Below are 23,475 nucleotides of genomic sequence, written 5' to 3'. Positions count from 1 at the left end.
CCGACAGGCTGGCGTCCGTGGTAACCACTGTCCACACCATCGGGTGGAAGGACTTGCCTTCCGCCACCGCCGGGGACTGGATCCACCACAGAAGAGCCAATCTGGTCTGGCGACTCAAGGAGACATCCAGATCCAAGGACTGAGGAAATCTGTCCCATCTGGCCAGGATCTCCGTCTGGAGAGCCCGCGCGTGGAACTGGGCAAAGGGAATCGCCTCGAAGGCCGACACCATCAACCCCAGGCCCCGCATGCAGGTTCCTGAGTGACGAGGACGGATTGTCCCTGAGGGACCTGAGTTCGTCCCGCAAAGTCCGGAGCTTGTCCTCCGGCAAGAACACCTTTGCCTGAGCAGAGTCCAGAACCATTCCCAGATAGGGAAGGCGAAGCGACGGAGACAACGCTGATTTCTGAACGTTGATGGTCCATCCGAACTCCTGGAGCGTCTGTACCGTGATGGACAGGTCGCGCACAAGGTCCTGGCTTGCCCTTGATCTCAGAAGCAGATCGTCCAGGTACCCCAGAACCGCAATGCCCTGGGCCCGTAGCAGGCCCAGGACCGGTGCCAACACCTTGGTGAAGACCCTTGGAGCCGAAGCGAGACCGAAAGGTAACGCCACAAACTGGTAGTGGTCCTCTGCGATAGCAAAACGAAGGTACCGCTGATGACCCTCGAAAATGGGGATGTGCAGGTACGCATCCTTCAGATATATAGAAGCCAGGAATTCTCCTGGACTCAAGGAGGCCACAACCGAACGGAGAGACTCCATTCGAAACTTTCGAACACGCACAAAGCGGTTCAGCGCTTTCAGGTCCAGAATAGGACACACTTTGCCCTCCTTCCTGGGCACAGTGAACAGATTCGAATAAAACCCCCGAAACCTGTCCCGATGAGGCACCGGGACAATCACTCCCTGAGCAAGCAGGTCCTGCAACGCCTGATGCAAATCCTGCAGACGCCCCGGAAGCAGATGAAGATTGGAGGGAAAGAATCTGTCCGCCGGCCTGGAAAGGAATTCCATCTTGTAACCTGATCGAACGATTTCCTGGAGCCACCTGTACGATATCCGGAGCAGCCAAGGTTAAAGGAAACCGCGCAAACGTCCCCCCACCCCTGAAATGGGTGAGGGCGCCCCTTCAGGCAGAGGCGGATTGTCCCGCCGAGCCGGCGTTGCCGGTCTTCTGCTTACCCGCCCAGGGCTTCTTCTGGTTGCTCTGGGCCTTGAAGGGCTTGCCCTTGGATTGGTTCCGAAAGGCACGAAAAGACCCCTGAGTGGATCTAGGCGCAGATCCCCGCTTGCCTCGGAAAGACTTGTTCTTTGGGTTCTGGGGTAGCATAGTGCTCTTGCCCCCCGTGATGCCTTTCACCAGGGTATCCAACGCCTCGCCAAAAAGGCGAGAGCCAGCATAGGGAAAATCAGCAACTGTTTTCCGTGAGGACTGGTCGGCCGACCAGCTCTTCAGCCATATCAGTCGCCGGTTAAGCACCGCGACACTCGAGAGGCAAGCCACCAAGGGGGCATCATTTAAGGCTGCATCACACAAATACATGACTCCTTGGTGGATCTGGTCCACCATTTCCAGTCGGGCAGGCGGCACGTCATCAGACACTAGGTTGCTTCTAAGCACCTTGATCCAATCAGCTACCGCCTGAGCCACCATAACGGACGCGAAAACGGGTTTGAGCAACGAACCCGCCACCGTATAGGAATGGCGGGCTAGAGACTCCAACCACCAGTCCGTGGGATCCCGGAAAACCGGAGTATCCTCAGTAGGAACCAAGGTAGCCTTGTTCAGCACGGCCACAGTGTGATCTACCTGTGGAGGCACACACCATCGCGATTCCGTAGCCGGCGCAAAAGGATAAAGCAATTTGAACCGACTAGGCACCACGAATGGACGTTTCAACGTGCGCCACATTTCATTAACAGTGTAATGAAATTCAGCTGGGCAGGGAAAAACCTGCGCAGACTTGCGGGTCCTGTGCGTCCCAAAGGAGGACACAATGCCCGGAGGATTGGGCTCATCCTCTAAATGCAAGGTTTCTTTTACAGAAACAATCAACTCATCCATGGTCGCCCGTTCTTCAGGCGACCCAGGGGAGGATGTGTCAACACCCTCAATTTCAGCCTCCCCCTCAGACCCCGGGGGGTCCAAGGATGAGCGGGACCCTGAAAAGGGCACGCTTGCAGTAGCAGCAGCAGCAGCCATATCCCCATCTGAATCAGAAGAGAGAGACAGCCTGGGCCGTTTTCTCGCAGCCCGTTCAGACATCAGCATTTCCATATTTGCCACTAAAGTCGCAACTACAGCAGCCAAATCAGGTCGCAGCGGAGCCACAGGAGAACTGGGGCCCCCCACTAAAGCTGCAGGAAACTTGCTTTCCTGAGAATCCATGGCTCAAGACAAGAAAAAATTACAGTGCAAAAAAATGATGTACTGTCCCCTTAAATAGCGCTGCGGAGTGCGCAGCCCACCGCTGTCACAGCAATGAAGACCCCCAAAAGGAGAAAGAAAAACTGAGCCAGAAGCAGTATACAGAAGAAGACCGAGAGAGATGCAGTGCAGAGCCCGCAGATCGTTGCTACCTGTGTCCTTTGCTGCCTGAGAGGAAAAGGAAATGCTGCTGGAAGGGGCTGGCTGTAAGGCGCCAAAACGATCTGTATACTCGCCCCAGAGGGGCCATATCCATGTGCAGTAAAAAACATGGCGGACCGCGCGAACATACCCCCGCAGCGGTCGCCGCACAACACTCACGTCTGTACCCCCAACATGCACCTAAGGTGACACAGGGACAGAGACCCCCAGTAAAAAACATACAAATTTGTACAAAACGAACCCCGCAGGGATCGCACAGGCACAGACATGGGGACACACAGCAACACAGACTGCCACCCCAGACAGAGGCCCCACACAGAAAAGTACTTACCTGTACCCGATGGCGTGGGGGAGCCTCTATGCACGGATAAACCTCTGTCCTCTCCTGACAGGGAGTGCCGTGAGCCAGGGACTTGACGCTGCAGCAGCGCAGACGAGTCCTGTGAGGTAGCCACCTCACGGCTGCATCCCTGCAGCGAACAGGGATGGGTCGTTCATAATGCCAGGGCGAACCATAGCTGAACGCTCGATGGCGGGCTGGGGGTCCATCTGACCCTCAGTGCCCTGGAGAACCAGGGCGGCCAGTCCGAATCCCAGCACCGCATGATCCATCTTCATCCGAAGAATAAACTAACACTAAAGCTGACAAAATAAACAGCTAGTAAAGTGAGAGAAAAAAACTGACATTTTTCAAAGAAAATCAAATGAAAGATATTGGGAGGAAGGCTGAGACTGAAGCCCCAGCACAAGGGAGCCTGACTATTCCTGATTGCTAGGCAAACTAAAACTGAGTTGGGAGTGGTGATGCAGGGGGGGTATTGACCAGATGGGACAGCCCCTGTGGGTGTGTACATGCTAATGCCTTTTGTCTTTTGACTAAGTTTATATGCCTAGCTATTCTTACGGATAGGTGGACAATACCCAATTGTGATGACTTAGAGGAGGCGGCGACTGTCGGAGGACGTAAGAGAAAAAATGTTTTGTCTATAGTTCTACTTCAAAATATCTTTGAATTGTGACAATAGTTCAGGGATTAGAACGTATAAACACAAACACCCTGAAATACAGTTTCACATTTGTGGGCTTAAATTTTAAAAAATATATCAAATAAATACTAATACATACCTTTGCTGATCACCCATATCTACCAATAATTCATCCACATGTCTTTGGAGTTCATTTCTGTCCAAATGTTTTAACTTTTTTAGTTCACTTTGAACAAAATACCAGAATTCCTTTGCCCCATTTTCAATGGCCCGTCTCAAGATTTCATGGTCTTTTCCAATGCCAGCAACTAAGAAAAAGGAGAAAAAAAAATGCCAAGTAACATACCTGTCTACCTGTGAGGAGGGAATCACAAATGAGCACCTAATGTTCAAGTTTAAAAACTATGTGTGAACCTTAACCTTGTAAAAACAACCCATTCAGTTTAAAATAGAAATGATAGGCAAAACATTTGTGTATAGGTAAAAAAAATAATTCTAAACACATTTTTCCGCTTTTTATAAGTGATCACCAGTGTTGGGGTAGTTACTCAAAAAATTTAACTAGTTACTTCTGTAAATTGTAATGAGATTACTTTACTAAATTGTAATGAGATTACTTTACTAGTTACTGCATTTGAAAAGTAACTTCACTACTTATTACTTTTCTTTTGAAAAAAAATATGAACAAATTCCAATGCGCATATTTATTTGTAGTGCACAAAAAAGACAATACAATATTTATTGTTATATTTATATAGATATATATATATATATATTATATATATATATGACCACAGCATGCCCCCTTTCAATGCCAGAGTGACCACAGCGTGCCTCCTTTCAATGCCAGAGTGACCACAGAGTGCCCCCTTTCAATGCCAGAGTGACCACAGCGTGCCTCCTTTCAATGCCAGAGTGACCACAGCGTGCCCCCTTTCAATGCCAGACTGACCACAGCGTGCCCCCTTTCAATGCCAGAGTGACCACAGTGTGCCCCCTTTCAATGCCAGATTGACCACAGCGTGCCCCCAGATTGACCACAGCGTGCCCCCAGAGTGACCACAGCGTGCCCCCAGATTGACCACAGTGTGTTCCCTTTCAATGCCAGAGTGACCACGCCAGAGAGACCAGTGCACTTACCTGCAGTGGCAGGCGTCTTCTCCTCAGTCCTCCCGCCTCCTCCTTGGCCACACGACCCCCGCGTCTCCTAGAGTCCGTCCGTCCGCCTCCTCCTCGGCCACACGATCCCCGCGTCTCCTCGAGTCCGACCTCCCGCCTCCTCCTCGGCCACACGATCCCCCGCGTCTCCTTGAGTCCGTCCTCCCACCTCCTCCTCGGCCACACGATCCCCCGCGTCTCCTCGAGTCCGTCCTCCCGCCTCCTCCCCGGCCCGCGCGAGATGTCAACGGCTTGGGTAACGCAGGAAAGTGCTTTACTCAAGCCGAGTAAAGTAATAATGTTACCAAAAAAAGTAACATAGTTAATGTAACGCGTTACATTGTAACTCGTTACCCCCAACACTGGTGATCACATACCCTTTGTTCTCAGCTGCATAAGGAGCTTAGGAGGAGAAAAAGCAGTACACTGATCTTGCCCGTGAATGGCTGTAAAGGGGGGAAATGTCTGCACATGTCTGATCATTAGAGGAGAACAGGCTGTGTTCCCAGCACAGTAAGAAAACTGACCACACTGTGCTCTTCTGCCTAATGTGGTCAGTTTTTAATAGGAAAGCAGAGGGACTGACAGGAACAGGTATTTCACACAAAAGGAAGCATGGTCTTTTTATAAAATGGCATGATACAATAAACGCAGATTACGTAACAATGCAATACAACGTTTAAACAAATATTTATTTGATTACAGGTACTTACCTAGCAATGCAATACAATGTGATGAGGTAGTAACTAGTAAACATCCATATACAACTCTACTTAAACCCCATCACATTTCTTTGCTAATGTACGTTAATTTGTACATAGGTAACACATCATTGATAGAAGACTCCCACGAGGCCACCATAGGGGGGTGGGGGGAAACCCATCTACCATTTATTTCCTTTTGGGCATAGCACAGTAAGAAAGCAAGCAGAACTTTGGTATAGCGAGGGATCTGATCATCATCATCCTGAATGCCTAATAACGCCAACTCAGGTGACAATGGCAGGGACAACTGTAATTGGGCAATAAAACATTTAAATAAGGTAATTGGGCAATATAACACAGAACTGCGCCACCTTAGGGCAGGACCAGAACATAGGATAGTAGGTGCCGACAGTAGAATGGCATCGGGGGCAATCAGGGGAAAGTTTGAACCAATTTGTCACGGGACGATATCACTAATTTGGAGATGACCTCACTCTTTCCAAGACTCCCTGTCCAAGGTTGGTATATACGCCCTCTATTGCTCCTACAACTTATTTATTTCAGGAGACTCCACCCTAAGAAGAGCCAGATAAAATGAAGACGGGTAGAATTCTAAATATTTAAATTGAATGAATACATTTTTAAAAATTGTTTAAAAATTCAAAATATTTAAACATTTTATTAATACAGGTACTTACATAGCGCTGTCAATTTATGCAGCGCTTTACATATTTACTATACATTTACATCAGTCCCTGCCATCAAGGAGCTTGCAATCTAAGGTTCCCAACTCACATTTATACATACACATACTAGGGCCAATTTTGATAGGAGTCAATTAGCCTGCCAGCATGTCTTTGGAGTGTGAGAGAAAACCAAAGTATCAGGAGAAAACTCAAGCAGACAGAGGGAATTTGGATGAAAACATTAAAATTAGATCCCAAGAAAGCACATTTCCCACCATGTTACTTCTAGCAGTAGTATTTTTGTACCAGGTCTTTTCACAAACGTTGCAAATCAGGTACATCATAAGGTTGCAAGGTTTTTGTGTTTTTATTTGTTTTATTTATTTTATTTTTTTTTTGGGACTAATGGTAGATAGAGAAGTACATGAAAATGATTAAAGACACATGGTTACCAAACCATTCACTTCAACAAGAATCTTTCCATAAGATTATATGTGCTTTGAAATCCATATTTTGTGCTTGATATTTACCCATAAAACTGCTCTTGTATAGACCGCAAAAAGCCCTCGGCATTGCTATCTTGTATTTGACGCTCCAGCAGACTCACAGCCAACTGCTACATGATTTATTTATGTGGTTAGCTCCCAGGGAAGTCTCTGTCATATGACAGCGCAGAGGCTGACAGTGGTAGCAGCCACAAGGTACAGATCAGACTGCTATCTCAGATTGGTCAGTTCAATGAAGAAAGCGATCATATAACCCGTGTTTTCACTGTATAAGTAAAAGCAAATTCTAGCATAAAGTGTTCACCATGGAGGGATGCAGAAATAGAACCTGGACGGGAATCACACCAAAGTAGTAAAAGGAACCTTTTCCAAAATCTCTTTGTGCTGCGTCGTATTAATATGAACAGACACCATTGAAAATGTGATCTCCCTTGTAATGTGATTCTGTGAGACTTAACTAGTATCCAGTGGCAGCTGGTGCACTGGATCCATGCGTCCGGCCCCCTAATCTACATGCAGGGGCGCCGGACGCATATAGTTCAATGGGGCTTTTTTTTTTTTTAACCATGTTCATGTGATTAGAGCCAGAGGCTTTAATAGCCTAAAATAATGGCTGGGCACAGTGTGCAGAGCACTGCGCCCCAAGCCCACCCGGTTGTGTGACAACAGTGAATGAAAATTTGCTATTGTCACATGGATCCTCCTCCTGGCCAATAAGGAAGCGAGTCCAGAAACCCGTTTCCCAATTGGCCGAAAGGAGAAGCTATGCCATTGGGTAGGGTATGGAGGAGGAGGGAGGAGACACAGAAGAGCGAGAGGGAAGAAGCAGAAGCAGCCACCGCCGCTGCTGCACATGTCCAGGCATCCAAGCAGGGTGAGTGAACCGGTTGGGGGTCCTGCTGTGGTATTGGGGGGGGGGGTATTCTGCGGGTCCTGCTGTGGTCCTGGGGGGGGGGTGCGGTCTGTCTGCCGCCCCCCCCCCCCCCCCGGCCCATGGAGCACCAGCTGCCACTGCTAGTATCTGAAATTGCATTGGAGTGAACCAGGCCTTACAGTGAAAATGTAATCAGAGCTGAGCTTAACAAAATCAGTGAACGGCTGAAGAAAGGTCAGTCCTGGCATTATTCATTGACCTTACTGCTGCTGTCTGCGCTCCAGGAGTCAGCACTGGTTGTCCTATGCCAGGCACAGATGCGGTCTTTTGGAGCTCTCAGACAGGAGTGAGGAAAATGCTACCAAGACTGACACTTCCTCCACTGTGCACTTCTTCCATTTGGTTCTGCTTGTATTATTGGTGGTAGAGGTTTATACAACTGCACTCCTTCAATCTGCAGATTTTACACTGGCATCTGGGCCGATCTGGGCTGTTTTTGAAGTTGTGTCTAATAATGAATGATGTACTGGCTGTGGAATGAGAGAGAAGAGTTGAGGAAGCTATGACCTGGTAGGGTGAAGGGGGAGCCAAGCAATGTCAGGGAATGGAATCGACTAGTTGTTTTTCCTAGCAATTTTAACAGCTCATTGCGTTATTTTTTGGCAGAGACTCTAGAGAATAAAACGGAGATCATTGCAATACTTTTTGTCACACCGTATTTGCACAGCGGTCTAACAAACGCAATATTTTTGGAAAAAATACACTTTTTTGAATTAAATAATAAGAAAACAATAAAAAGTTACCCAATTTTTTTTCCATAATGTGAAAGATAATGTTATGCCGAGTAAAAAGATACCCAACATGTCATGCTTCAAAATTGCGCACGCTCATGGAATGGCGACAAACATTGGTAGGCGACGATTTAATATTTTTTACAGGTTGCTAGTTTAGAGTTACAGAGGATGTCTAGAGCTAGAATTATTGCTCTTGCTCCAACGATCGTGGCAATACCTCACATGTTTGGTTTGAACACAATTTACAAATGTGAGCGCGACTTGCGTATGCGTTTGTTTCTGTGCGTTTTACATTTTTTTTTACACTGTGCCTTTAAAAAAAATGTTTTTGAAAAAAATGTTTTTGATCACTTTAATTCCTATTACAACAAACGTAAACATCCATTGTAATAGAAATAAGCAGGACAGGTCATCTTTAATGTGAGATCTGGGGTCAAAAGATCTCAGATTTTACATTTACTCTTAAAAGCAAAAAAAAAAAAAAAAAAAAGAAAGAAAGAAAAAGAAAGTATTTTTTCAGCAAGAAAAAAATGGGCCCTTTAGGGCCATTGGGAGGAAGCAACATGTGTTGTGGCTTCGGTCCTCCAAGGCCAGATAGTCGAGTGGGGGCATCTTGCCCTCACTCGACTTCTTGCCTGGGACATGGACGGATGGGATAATTTTTCCTGCTACTGACGGCTCCGGTAAGCGGGGAAAACGTCAACCATAAAAGTGATTCCCTGGCGAATCCTCCGCTTGGACCACTTTTATGTGAAAGAGGACCGCCCGCCCTCTAAGAAAATACCAGGATTATGGCAGCTATCTGCTGCCATAACACCGGTATTTAACATAAAAGTACCTACGTAAAACTGCGGCGGGGGGTCCAGAAGTGGTTAAAACTGCAATTGTAAAAGAAATAGCAAAAAATAAAAAAATAAAATTCAGATTACTTAATTGCTCCCCAACATCTTTTAATTTGCTCCTCTTTTCTTAGCTATTTGTTTTGCATTTAAGGTCTTGTTGACAGGAGGTGTACTAAAGCGTACATATGTTCCATCCATTCTGGTGAAGGCAGCCCCATTGATATCAACTGGGGTGCAGCAGTTGCTTGGACACAGCTGCTGCGTGTCGGCGAATGCGCAATGTGTGGGTTTTTGTTACACGTACCTTCACCCACATGGATGTCAAATTGGGTGTGGCTGTGTTGTCTGCGCAGCAATTGCGTCCCAATTGAAATCAATGAAACTGCACAGAACACCTATGGATCCCTGTGCAGGAAACAGCGACCCTCCATGGGCATACGCTTTAGGATGGCCCATGTGAACGAGGCCTAACTTTTTGTATGTAAACTACTTTTATGTTGGCCCAGTTCTGTAGTAATGCTGTAAAATATTCAAAGCCTCTTTTTTTTGCAAATAACTTTTCACCAGAAAATAATACCCAAAGTATGGCTCTATTATAAATGCGTTCAATGCACATGCACACATTTTTAGAAAAATTTGTGCACTTGTGTGAAAACATTTATAAACAGCCCCACCAAGAGTTTGATTACAACAAGATATTTCCACCAGTGACCAAGCTTTAAGAGTAACCATGTGCAAAAACAAAAAAATTCATGGATGAAGCAGTCTTTCAGTCTTACTTTTATCTCTCCTAAGCCATCTACCTCCTTCCCAACCCCTGACCCCTGAGGTGCAGGGCTGCTGATAGAAATCATGGAGCCCCTTACAGACTACCTGACAGCCCCCCCCCCCCCACCAAAGAAAACATTAAAGCTTTATTTAGATAAAAATACAAAAAAAATCATTACTAGCAGACACAAATACAACATAACTCACAGAATTCCTGCTAAATCTAAAAGATGAAACTTAGTTGATGAATCTCTGTGTGTTAATGAGGTCTTGGGGCTCATGCACATGGGTGCTGTGGTCTGTAAAGTGTGAATCAGTGGTTTATTTGTGTGGCTTGAGCCACCTAAAGCTGTACGAACACAGCTGCAGGTCCTAATTTGACAGATGTGGGGATGCAGGTGTACGGCCCGAACATAGACAGTGTGCATTTGGGGATGCACGCCAATCCAATTAGGGCCTGGGGCTGTGTTCGTACAGGCGCTGCATCCCCATAGAATGACATGTGGCTCCAGCCAAAACCCCTCCTTCACACAGCCAGACTACTTGTCTCTCCAGTGATGTGCCCTCACTACTAAGAGGGATTCCATCTTTGTCTGGTCTTCTCTCTGGTTTCTTGAGCTAACATTAGAGACAGGGCTGGGAGCGGGGGCCCACACAAGGAGGGGATTGGTGAGGGACGTCTTTTTCTCAGCAGATAAAAGCTGGCAGCAGGGAGAGGTAGAGAGATCAGCTTTCAGGACATTTCTGTAAATGTCATTGATAAGTAATACCCCACCCTGTGTGGGCCCCCCTGTTTGCTCGGGCCCCCTACAAGAGGACTGGTGGTCCCCCCCTATCAGCGGCCCTGCTAAGGTGACAACACTGCTGTAATATCACTGCAACATTCTCAATCTATTTCAGGAAATTGCAAAAAATGGATCAACAGGTGATACAATTTACTAGGGGACTCAGAAAAACAAAAACTGCTGCGTCAATACCCTACGTCAATAGAGCTCAAATTGCCAATATTCGCTGGATCACAGAGAAAGCAAGGGAGTTACAGAAGAAAGTCTACTTGTGCTTTATTGATTACAGTAAAGCCTTTGATTGTGTGGATCACAACAGGATGTGGAAAATACTGAAAGAAATTATAATACTAGACCGGCTCATCTGTCTTCTGAAAAACTTGTATGCAAGTTAAGGAGCAACAGTTAGAACAGGACATGGAACAACTGACTGGTTCAAAATTGAGAAAGGAGTGCAGCAAGGATGTATATTTTCACCTTACTTATTTAACCTATATGCCGAGTACAACATGCGAAATGCCAGGATCGACGAATCACAAGCCGGAATTAAGAACGCAGGGAGAAATATCAACAACCTGAGATATGCAGACGATACCACACTAATGGCAGAAAGTAAAGAACTAAAGAGTCTCTTAATGAAGGTGAAAGAGGAGAGCGCAAATGCTGGCCTAAAATTAAATATTAAGAAAACTAAGATCATGACAACCAGTCCCATCACTTATTGGCAAATAGGAGAAAGAAATGGAAGCAGCAACAAATTTTTGATCTTCCTAGGCTCCAAGATCATGGCAGACGATGACTGTAGCCATAAAATTAAGAGACGCTTGCTTCTTGGGAGGAAAGTAATGACAAACCTATGCTGTTGATGCTTTTGAACTATGTTGTTGGAGAAGACTCTTGAAAGTCCTTTGGACGGCAAGAAGGTCAAATCAGTCCATCCTGAAGGAAATCAACCCTGAATATTCACTGAAGGACAGATCATGAAGCTGAAACTCGAATTCTTTGTCCACCTAATGCAAAGAGAGGGCTCATTGGAAAAGACCCTAATGCTGGGAAACATGTTAGGAAAAAGGACAACAGAAAAAATGGATAGATAGTATCATCGAAACAATGAACATGAAGTTAAGCATGCTCCGGGAGGCAGTGGAGGACAGAAAAGCTTGGCACGCTATGGTTCATGAGGTCACAAAGAGTTCGAGACTAGGGACGACTGGACAACAACAACAACAAAGTTAGCTTTATTTTATTTTTTTTAAACATGAAAGATGTTACGCCGAGAATCGTGAGATATTTGTTATCTTTATTTTAAGCAAAAAAATCGTGATTCCCATTTTATCCAGAATCGTGCAGCTCTATTAACAAGTCAATGAGGTTTAATTCAGAAACATTATAACCTAAATAAATTAAGGAATGTGTCAGTCACAAATTGTCCAAACAAAATATGAGGTATTCCATAGACTACTGCATATTCAGTAGTGACTCAAAACCATCCAACGTGCAAACACCCTATATACACGTCATACTCTGTGAACTATACAGGAGAACAAAGCACCCGTTGTCCAGCGATTTAACTACCTTTATGCAAACAGGAAATTCAACAGAACATAACGACATCAATATTTCAAGAAAGTCATAAATGCTTAAAAAACTGTCATCCACTCCCCAATCTGACGATATTCTCAAAACCAGCAACAAACTCTTAGTAGTGGGAGAAATTCACAGCACATACTTATACTCCCTTCCAACTTTAAAACATCTCCTCTTCACAATTCATCACTTAGCAAATCGAAATCTCAACGTAGTGTACAAAACCATAAAAACAAAGGCCACTCACATAGATTCCAAACGTATTAATAAGGTTTGCAAAACCATAATACTCCATCAGGAAGGAGCAGCATCAGCTGCAAAAAAACTAAAAAAAAGAAAAAAAAAATCAAAGCTGTTATTTAAAATAGCTCCACCTTCCATCTATTTCATCACAAAATGATCTAAAGATCGGAAGAGAGAGAGGATGACCAATTTAAATGTTCATGAAATTCCTAACAAAATAGAGGTCATTATGCCCTGGTGAGTTCAGGGATTCCACCACCTCTGTGCCAACAGTGGATAATGGTTGCTGTGTTCTGTGTAATTATTACCACAAGGTATGGCACAATTAGAAGGTGCTTGCAAGCTGGACGGTTTTGAGTCACCACTGAATAAAGAAGTCTACGGAATACTTCATATTCTATTATTTTTGTTGTAGGGTTTCTGAATTTGTTTACCTTATTTATTTAAAAGTCAATGACTTGTCACATTTTTAACTTTAGAGTGTGCTGTATAAATTTATGTTTGAAAAATTGAGTTTTAATTGACACATGGTTATAGCAACACTTGTTTTATTTGCATTAGGTGATGCATTAGCACAAATCAGAATTTTTTTTAGGGTCTATGAATACTTTGTGTCTACAGAGAGAAAGCTGGAAATGCATCTAACAGATATGATGGCAAACAACGTCAACGAGAGATAATCCAGTTGAGACCCAGGAAGTCAAACTGGGGGAATTACATGAGCAACTTTCTGTAGAAAAAAGTCTTAATAAGGGACTTTGAAGCAAGAGATAAGGCAGAAAACTGTCTCTTAAGGGGTACTCTGGGCCAGACACTGGTCAAAACCAGACTGAAATAAAGGCCAAAATGTGAGTAGCAGAGAATTCCCTAGGCTTAAGCCTTCAGTCCTTGCACCATGCAAAGAAGCCAGTGACAGAAAAACATGATTAAACGGCGCCTAGGGTAAGTAAGGCTGGAGCAAAGGTTTGTCTGCCAGAAGTCTGGGTACCATGTTTTCCTGGGACAAATCTGGTATAACGAGAATCACTGGGACCCTTTCTGCCTCTACCTTGCATAGAAGTTGAGGGAGGTTATAAAATAGATTCAGGGGTCTGGTATGAAAATGGCAAAGAAAACTTCTTTGAAGGAGGCCTCCATGAGGCTGAGAAACCTCATGAAAGAGCAAATTAAGGAGTGTCATAACCTGGAGACCCGAGATCTGGACCTTAGTAATGCAATTTTCTCGGGAAGGAGGAAGATTCTGGGTTGAGCTGGGGCCAAGATTACACCAAGGTACTCCAGACGGTATGAGGGCTGTACAACAGACTTTGGAAAGTTATCCAGGCAAAGATTTAAAAGGAAATGGATGGTTCTTTGGACGCTGGCAGACAAGGTCCTGGATGAGGAGTCCTTCAGCAAGAGGTCAGACATTTGAGAATTTTTACTCTTCACGCATAAGGCAACCCATCCACCTGAATGGGCTGCCCTACATGAAACATCAGCAGAATGCATGTTGTTCTGGCCTTTAGTCCCAACTCCCTTGTGCCTATGATCTGCCATTGCTAGAGAGGGAATCCCCAGAAAGGTACTTGCAGTTTAGGAGTGCGAAACATATGAAATTTTATGTGTCTAGAGAAGTAGCCACAATAACCCAAGCACTGATTAAATTCCACAGATAAATATAAGCACATGACCAAAAATATCAATGTCTGGGAGTGGCACAGGGAAACCTTTTACATAGTAAGACCAAATCTCCTGCGCTCGAGTGATGTCTGATGGAGTAAAAAGAGGTGCACTACAAACTCAGATGTTGAAAGAGCTATCGGTCTTGCTGCCCCCTTCAGGATCAAGGGTATCCAGAACCAACTGGTAGAAAAGACAAAAAAGAAAAAAGAGGGGCGCACCGACCTAGTGCATTACCATAAAACCATTTATTTAAAATATTAAAAAATGTACAAAGTGGCTCGGAGGAAGGGGGTTCGCCCCTGAAACGCGTCAGCCTAGCCACAGCAGCCCCATGCGACCATCTGCATGTCCATTCGCTACATTTGGGACCTTGGAGATTGCATATGCTATGTTGATGTGTGTTGTATCACACCAGTCTTGTGAGTACTTTGTACAAACCTTTTACATAGGAAGAGTTGATAGCTCTATTGATCTATTGATATCAATAAATGTTTTCCTCTGGAGCAAGGATGGTATGCTAATAAAGAAGGTTGTTGGATTTGAATAGATAGTGCAGTTCCTCCATTTCACTATAGCACTCAAGATTAATACAATGGCCTTTGTGTGTGAAGGTGATTTTAACAGAAATCAAATCAAAATATTTTAAGACCTTTTAAAACAGAAGTATGGCCCAAGCTTTTTGGGCCAAACTTCTCTACTGAGTCAGAGGAAAGTTCTTACTTTTGTTCTTCCATGACCCTAAGTCTATCAGCTGACATCACAGAGCTGCTTCAGAAATCTGAAGAATCATGACCATGCTGTTGAAATCCACCCAGCTGCGTGATTAACAGCTGGCTCTCAGTGTACGGCTGAGAGCTGAAATAAGCTGCATCATCCCTTCTCCAACTGAGCACTCCACTAAGAACTGGAGAAGTAGAGTAAAGAGCAGTAACTGGCAGTCACTGCTCTCCTCTCTCAGCAAACTGGGAACTGAGTGATCAGCGAACATGTGGTTGCTCAGTTCTCCAGCTTACAGCTGATTTTGGACCGAAGCTGCAGCAAGGAGGGGAGTACATATACTTGTTTTTTTTAATATAGCAAAACGTCTCCTAAGGTTAACCGAGGGGAACAAAAAACCAGCTTCAGCCAATAACTTAAAGGGTCTGTTGCCCTAGAAAAAAAAAAACACAGATAACGTTTTCTTGAAGCATGTTATACAGCACAGTGCTTGTGTGCGGTGTCATTTGGCATCCCATATCACCTAAAAAACGTGGCTGATCCTGCCAGTTTCTACCCTCCCCTCTGTAAACTGAACACGGTATATTATAGTTGCTGAGCCCTGACACTGTGATCAGTGTATGTGTCCCCGTCAGCTGCAGCTCTCCGTCTCCTGTGTCATCGTCCCCCCGCCTGTCTGCTGTGTCAGCCCCTGCCACGCCACTCCTGCTGCTCTCATACTTATAAAATAATCCCATCCACTCTGTAATATAACACTAAGTGCTCCTGTGCCTGTCTTATAGAAAAAATACACCGATCTGTACCTATATCAGAGCGGCTCCCAGCGATCATGTGACCGTTCAGGTCTCTCTCCCCTCTTCCCTGGCTGACATCAGCTGCAGTGCCCGGCCCCCGCCCACTGGAGCGTTAAGCCAGGCAGAGAAGAGGAGGGATCAGCTGATCGCTGGGAGCCGCTCTGATATAGGTACAGATCGGTGTATTTTTTCTATAAGATAGGCACAGGAGCACTTAGTGTGTTATATTACAGAGTGGATTTGATTATTTTATAGTAGTGGCTTAACAACCACTTTACGATTAAGTAATATTGCATACAAATTGCTTTATCTATTTGGTTAACCTATGTTCAATATATGTTCATACGCTACAAACTCCAGATGATTTGCTGGGCCTAATAGACCATTAGATGTGCTGCTGAAGTTAAGGCAAGTGTAGGTAGACAAGTGGCGGAAAGAGGCTAGCAGAGATGAGCAAAACAGAGACAATAAAATAGCTGAAAACAAAAAGGTGAAAACATTACTTTAAAGTAGAATTATAGGCAAAAATAGAGCAAGGGAGGGTTATTACCCGTCAGACTTTTTTTCTACCATCTGTGTCCCTTTTTGGAGATTTATCTTCACTCTCCCATAGCCCATAGCCAAACAAGAAATTAGGAGAAATCCCTGTAAATGAAGGGAATTCCTTGGGGACCCCCAAGTCACCAGAACTAGTGTCCCTACTGGAAGATTTCCCCTTTATTACTTTTCTAAGAAAAAGCCAAAATTTGGGTTATTTATTTTACTTCTCACTTTTAATTATCATGGTATAGGACATATAGAGAGGGTGAATCTTCTTAACGGGGGCAAAGAGAGCAAAAAAAACTGACAGGGAATCTAATCCCTCTCCACTCAATCCAAAACAAGGAAAAAAGTTTTGCCTTTAGATATATATACCTTAATAAAAACTAAATAGCATTTATTTATGGCATAGGATGCTTTAAAAAAATTAAAGGTTCTCCAGTTAGGGGCTAGATCTACTTTGAAATCAAAAGCATGCAGAGTCTACTCTTTGCTCTTATTACTGTCCCAGTTTGTCCCTAAACTGTGATGTCAAAATGTATGCAAAATTGCTAGTTAACGGAACAGCTTTTTTTTAACTGCATCAATTTTTAATAAGTAAGGTTCGTTAAAAATAGAGAAGCTAGGGACAGCGCCACAAAGAATATTACATATCATGCAACATGCCAGCCAAAATTAAAAAGTGTATGCCTTTTAGCCAAAATTAAAGTGTATTCCTTTTATCAGCTGCTTTTAAAAAAAAAAAAAAAAAGACAATTCTGATGTTTTAGGTTTTTCACTGTGGGGTCAGAGAACAATCTGCTGTTTCTTTTTTTTATTTTTTTTTATTTCATTTCAAGCTGTCTCCTAACTAGATATTCCTTATTCAATGTTATGAAAGGATCTGATTACCCTTACCTATACTTCAGATTTTAAAATAAACCTTTCCTTATCCAAAGCTTTCCATTTATAGCTGGCCAAATGACACAAAACATGCTCTCTCCTAGATATTTCCTCGTCCAGTAGACTCAACCTTTAAAAAAAATGTTCATTCTAACCCAAATTTATCTTTATTAATCAAACTTTGCTCATACACATTTCCTGTTCATACTTTCACAAAAGCTAGGTCAAATGTATTTAGATTGCTATACTTTCGTAATATCTTTGAAAGGTTCCTGTGGTTTGCCTATATATACACGCATACAAAGAATTTGTGCACAATGCAAAGTGCTACAGAAAAAACATTCTTAAATCTTGTACGGTTTGCCAATACATGGGTGATGACATATGTGTTTCACGGAAAACTTGTAGGTGCTCTTCAGGACCAAACAAGGCACAACACAGCTCCATGAGTGTTCCCCCGTGTGATCTCCAGGACTTGAGATGCACGGTTTTCACACATTTTCCTCCACATCCTGCACAACGTATGGTTGCACCTCTTACCATGCCCTTTCTGTCCCTATACTCATGTCTTTGCTGCATTGTCATATATACTATTTAGACTTATTTATACTTCTGCTTTCATTATTAGGTCATGCAGTATTCTGCCATATACTATTTAGCAGAGGTGGGGGACTTGAGTCACATGACTGACTAAAATTAATAAAAGACTCGACTTGACTTTGACTTGGTATTCATGACTGGAGACTTGACTTTGACTTGAGACATATGACTCGAAATTACTTCACTTTTTTAAGTTATTAAATATTTGCATTTTCTCAAGATGTGTTAAAGCAAAATTAATGTGCCTGTTAGGTTTCTGACACCACAGTCACCTAAAATACCTTAGTGTGTTCTGATTTGTAGGACACTGGCTGTTTAACAATGGAAATACTTAACATGTTTTTAGTGACTGTGGTGTTGAAACATGACCGGACAAAGGATTTTGAGCTGTTTGGGCATTCAAAGTGTTTCTTTAATATGCCAAGAAAAAAGCACTAAGCAGTTTTGTTAATGTTGAAAATAACAAAACCTTTCCTGACCACTGACTTTTAACTGATTTAAAAAGGTGAAAATTGGGGTTGATCAGTATTTTGACTTGACCAAAATAAATGACTTGACTTGCTTGACTTCTAGCAGGGACTCGACTTGACTTGCTTGCTTTTCGCCACAGTAACTTGGGACTTGCTTGAGACTTGAAGGTTAAGACTTGAGACTTGCTTGTGACTTACTCCCATGTCTGCTATTTAGACACATACACATTTTTGTTACAAATAGAACCTGTGATTATGGACATTGAGGGACATATTTTCAATTCACATATGTCACACCCACCCTCCACCTGTTCCCCAGTGGGTTTTTTTCTGGTTCTGCTCCTACATCTCCCAGGCCTCGCCACCACCAGATGGAAATGTCGCTTTGTCATTCCGGTTCAGCAGATTTGTAAGTATGGGGCCCCCTTATTAGGGTCCCCTATGATTTGCAACACATTTGCTATCGTGATGCATATTTAAGTGTTCTTGCATGGCAAGACCACTTACTGTTATCTCCAGGGTTCATACACATTTTCACCAATGAAATTCCATGACTTTTCCATGACTTCACGTAAATATTCATGACCTAATGTTTCATGACATGTCTATGTATACGTGTTAAATAAGAAGAAAATCTATGTCACACCCAGCATGTGTCACACCCAGCACACCCAAAATGCAGCACAGTAATCTTTTAAGGCCCAAGCGACAGTCATGAGGTGCAGGCAGACTGGTATGGATGGCACAGATCTGATGGTGCACAAATGCGGCACTTACTTTTGGGAGAAAGAACAGTGGTGCTCCTGCTTGCCCAAATAAAGCTGTTCAGGTGGCAGTGAGTCATGAGCGCAAACCTTTAGACTGAGCGGGGGGGACGTCAATGCAGAGTGACCAGCGTGCCCCCAATCAATTGCAGAGTGCCACAGCAATGCCCCAATCAATTGCAGAGTGCCACAGCAATGCCCCCAATAAATTGCAGAGTGCCACAGCAATGCCCCCAATAAATTGCAGAGTGCCCACAGCAATGCCCCCAATAAATTGCAGAGTGCCCACAGCAATGCCCCCAATAAATTGCAGAGTGGCACAGCAATGCCCCCAATACATTGCAGAGTGCCCACAGCAATGCCCCCAATAAATTGCAGAGTGCCACAGCAATGCCCCCAATAAATTGCAGAGTGCCCACAGCAATGCCCCCAATAAATTGCAGAGTGCACAGCAATGCCCCCAATAAATTGCAGAGTGCACAGCAATGCCCCCAATCAATTGCAGAGTGGCACAGCAATGCCCCCAATCAATTGCAGAGTGGCACAGCAATGCCCCCAATCAATTGCAGAGTGGCACAGCAATGCCCCCAATCAATTGCAGAGTGCCCACAGCAATGCCCCCAATAAATTGCAGAGTGCCCACAGCAATGCCCCCAATAAATTGCAGAGTGCCCACAGCAATGCCCCCAATAAATTGCAGAGTGGCACAGCAATGCCCCCAATAAATTGCAGAGTGCCCACAGCAATGCCCCCAATCAATTGCAGAGTGCCCACAGCAATGCCCCCAATAAATTGCAGAGTGGCACAGCAATGCCCCCAATAAATTGCAGAGTGCCCACAGCATTGCACCCAAAAAATGCAGAGTGCCCACAGCAATGCCCCAAATAAATTGCAGAGTGCCACAGCAATGCCCCCAATAAATGCAGAGTGCCCACAGCAATGCCCCCAATCAATGCAGAGATGCCAGCTTCTCTCCTGCGTTAACATGCTGGTGGAGCAGGAAGTCGGCATTGCGGCCCGGGTAAGGGATGTGCTGCATTACGAGCAAGTGAACAGCTTCCGACCTCCTGAGTGGATCTTCTGGTGTTTGACCAGCCGTGACATGGCCCCCCCGCGACCCCGTGCACTTACCTCACGGACAGTCACAGTCACTCTTCAGTCCCCGGCTTCCCGCGTCTCCGTCCTCCCGAGTCCCGGCGCCTCCTCCTCGGCCAATGGCATGAAGTTGGCCTTTCGGCCAATCAGGAAGCGGGAGGACCCGCTCCCTGATTGGCCAGGAGGAGGATCCGCATGACAATAGCGAATTTTCATTTGCTATTGTCAAACAATGGGCGTGCTCTCGGGGTGCACGCTCTGCTCCCTTGCCGCCCCGTCTGCGCCGTCTAACTAGGTGCTTGCGCGGGACGCAATTTACACTGCGCGTCCGCGCACGCGCGCACCTTAAAGGGAACACTGCCAATGACAGGCAGCAGGGAGGGCCGGGCCGCGGTTTGCTTGTATGTGACTGGCCAGCAGCAGCAAACCAATCACAGGCAGCGGCCCGCCCTCCAGTGACGCTTCCGCCGCCTGTGATTGGTTTGCTGCTGCTGGCCAGTCACATACAGGCAAACCGCAGCCCGGCCCTCCCCGCTGCCAGCGATTGGTGCTTGGTGTATGATCTACTCCTCGGCTGCTGCGGACCCGGAAATGTGCACAAGCATAAAATAAAATAATTATACATTAATTCGCAATAAAAAAGTTTTAAGCATCCGCTCCCCCCGCCGCTGCCCGCCGCTCCCCCCCCCCCCCCGCTCCTCCCCAGATTTCCATGACTTTTCCAAAACATTTGTAAAATCGTACTTTTCCATGACCTTTCCAGGCCTGGAAAGTGTCATCTCAGAATTCCATAACTTTTCCAGGTTTTTAATGACCGTACGAACCCTGTATCTCACATATATATTCTTATTATTATAGCCAAATTTACCACCCTAACTCCTCCCACAGTTTTTACACTACATAGACAGTAATATACCAAAACATGCGGATTGTTCCCGATTGGTGTGCTATTACTTTGTGGAACGTTTTGCCGAATGGTTCACGAAATAGCAGCGTTTTTGTGGCAAAATTGGTCCCATAGGAATGAATGGCGGAATGTTTAAAGCTAGAGTGGAAACTGCCACCACTCCCTCATTTTCAGGCTCACCTACATAAATCTTATATCAAAATGTTCAGCTATCCCTGCTGCCACTAAAAATGTCCACGGCTAAGCCAAAGTCCTAAAAGTTTTCACAATATGACCATTTGTTTGCAACTCAAGCCGCTCATTGACATTCATTGAATCTCCACTCTAGCCACCTCAATTGCTAAACTGCGACTGTGCCTTCATTTTTAATATTTCAGAGACATACTATTCATCAAAATGTAGGTCTGGGTCTTGTGATTCTAACAATATAAAGCTCTTCACTGTAGGATTTATAATTTTTAAACTGCAACCGTTTAAAAATGGCAACTGCCAGTGAAGTGAGCAAGTTGGAGCAGTTTGTTTTTAACCGCTCTTCTCTGCCCTTGCTGTAGAGTGATTTGCCAGAGGAACCCAGGTGTGTGAGCAGCCAGCCGAGTGACAAAAGCTAGAGTGTGAGCTGAAAAATCAGGACATGATTTCTAAACTGCCATCACTCCCTCATTTTCACCTACACAAATCTTATATCAAAATGTTCAGCTATCCCTGCTGCCACTAAAAATGTCCACGGCTAAGCCATAGTCCTGATAGTTTTCACAATATGACTGGTGGAGGCAAGAACAATTCACACAATTTCCCCAGAAATTGTAGCTTTTCTAATTTTAAATAATTGATATTCTATTTTATAGACATGTTTTATAGGCATCCACTCCTGAAGAAGTGAGATGTAGCTCGTGAAACGCGTCGAGATTTAAAGATGCCTCTGTACCATCATTTATCAATAGAATTTTAATTTTCAAGCATTTTACCATGTAGCTACTACTAATCAGTTTGGCATTTTTCTATGCACTTGGTGTATGAACATTATCTTGTTGATCTTTTATTAAATTCAGAAAGTATGTTTACTCCATATCAAGTGGCCACCAGTGTTCACCTCATTTAAAGTCCCAGGGCTAAATTCTGTTTTATTGTATATTGCTAGTGGCTATAGTCTCTGGCATTAATCTCATCTAAAAATCCAACATGCTGATTGTACCCAAGCCAATCGATGGATCAATTTGGGTATAAACAGCCTGCCTATAGATGGTTCAAATCTGGGCTGGTCCCTGCTGAACCCGGCCGAGATTTGAACCATCTATGGCCAGCTTTAGTGAAGCCTAGTTAGCTTTTATCAACCCCTTCATTCCTTTAGAATTTTTCTTTTTGATATATAAACTTTAAATCTGCATTTTTTTGAAGCATCAAATAAAAAAAAATGCTCTGTACCAGAGACATGGTTTTCAAATCAAATTTATAGTTAACCAGAATTAGTTTTTTTAACCCTAAAATTTGGGGCTAAAATTATAGTTAACACTTATTTTTCATAACGCTTTTATTCCCTTCCCTTTTTTTTTTACCGTTTAAATGTGTGTTAGCTTTTGATGCGCTGAATTAAAAAACTCTAGGGTGTCTAGGGTGTCTCTAGGGTGCCTGCTCCTTTTGCAGACATATATAATATAAATATTCCACTACAAAACAGCAGCATAGATCAACTTTAGTTAAATATGATATTTTGCAGAGTTAGCATTATAATATAAGCACTTGGTGAAACAGCAAACCTTGTGCCAGCCCCAGGGATACATGTAATCTATAGAAATGTGTGTGAAGAGGGCTCTTTTAAGAGTACACCAAATGCACCCATAGTAGTGAAAATGGCAAACGTGCTCACCTTGTATTACTACAGATTAACACAATATAGTGTATATAAACTGCTTATAATCCCTCCACTGGTTTCCCCCTGCCCATTGAATAAAATTCAAAACACTAACAATAACATGCAAAGCCATTTACAAATCTGCCATAAGCTACATCATCCATCTCCAAATATGACCCAAACCATCCTCTCTGTTCCTCCCAAGACCTCATGCTCTCTAGCTTTGTCTCCTCCTCCTATGCCCGTCTCCAGGACTTCTCCAGAGCCTCTCCCATCCTCTGGAATGCACTACCCCAATCTGTCTGTCTACAGTTCGGCGATCCCTGAAAACTCATCTCTTCAGGTTGGCTATCCTGCCATCAGCCAACAACCGAATCTTCTACTTCCCTCATCAGTTAATCCCTCACAGTTACCAATCTAATTATGTGATATACATCATCAAATGCCCGTGTGGATAGGTGTATGTTGGTGAAACTACACAGAAAGTTAAGGAAATAATTGCTAGACATAGATATTCGATTCGTGATAAACTTGTACAGCTACCTTTAGCAAGGCACTTTGTGGAACAGAAGCATGCGGTTTCTCAGCTTAAGTTTATGGTCATAGATGGAATTCTCAAGAACCATAGAGGAGGTAATCGAGACCCAATGTTGAGAAAATGTGA

The 23,475-nt window shown here is 44.1% G+C and overlaps 1 protein-coding gene across 4 annotated transcripts in view; it reads right to left on the bottom strand.

Annotated features, from left to right (window-relative positions):
* FUT8 (fucosyltransferase 8) overlaps positions 1 to 23,475 on the bottom strand; it is a 326,750-nt gene that overhangs the window by 105,219 nt on the left and 198,056 nt on the right. For all 4 annotated transcript variants that reach the window (XM_082242939.1, XM_082242938.1, XM_082242941.1 and 1 more), the window contains one exon: positions 3,721 to 3,889. In XM_082242939.1, the coding sequence (XP_082099065.1) occupies positions 3,721 to 3,889 (169 nt within the window). The remainder of the gene's footprint in view (positions 1 to 3,720; positions 3,890 to 23,475) is intronic.

This window comes from Pelophylax lessonae (assembly GCF_965119305.1).
Source record: "Pelophylax lessonae genome assembly, chromosome: 13".
In the NCBI taxonomy this organism is placed as follows: Eukaryota; Metazoa; Chordata; class Amphibia; order Anura; family Ranidae; genus Pelophylax; species Pelophylax lessonae.
Note: the sequence above shows the minus strand (reverse complement) of the source record. Positions and strands in the feature narration are given on the sequence as shown.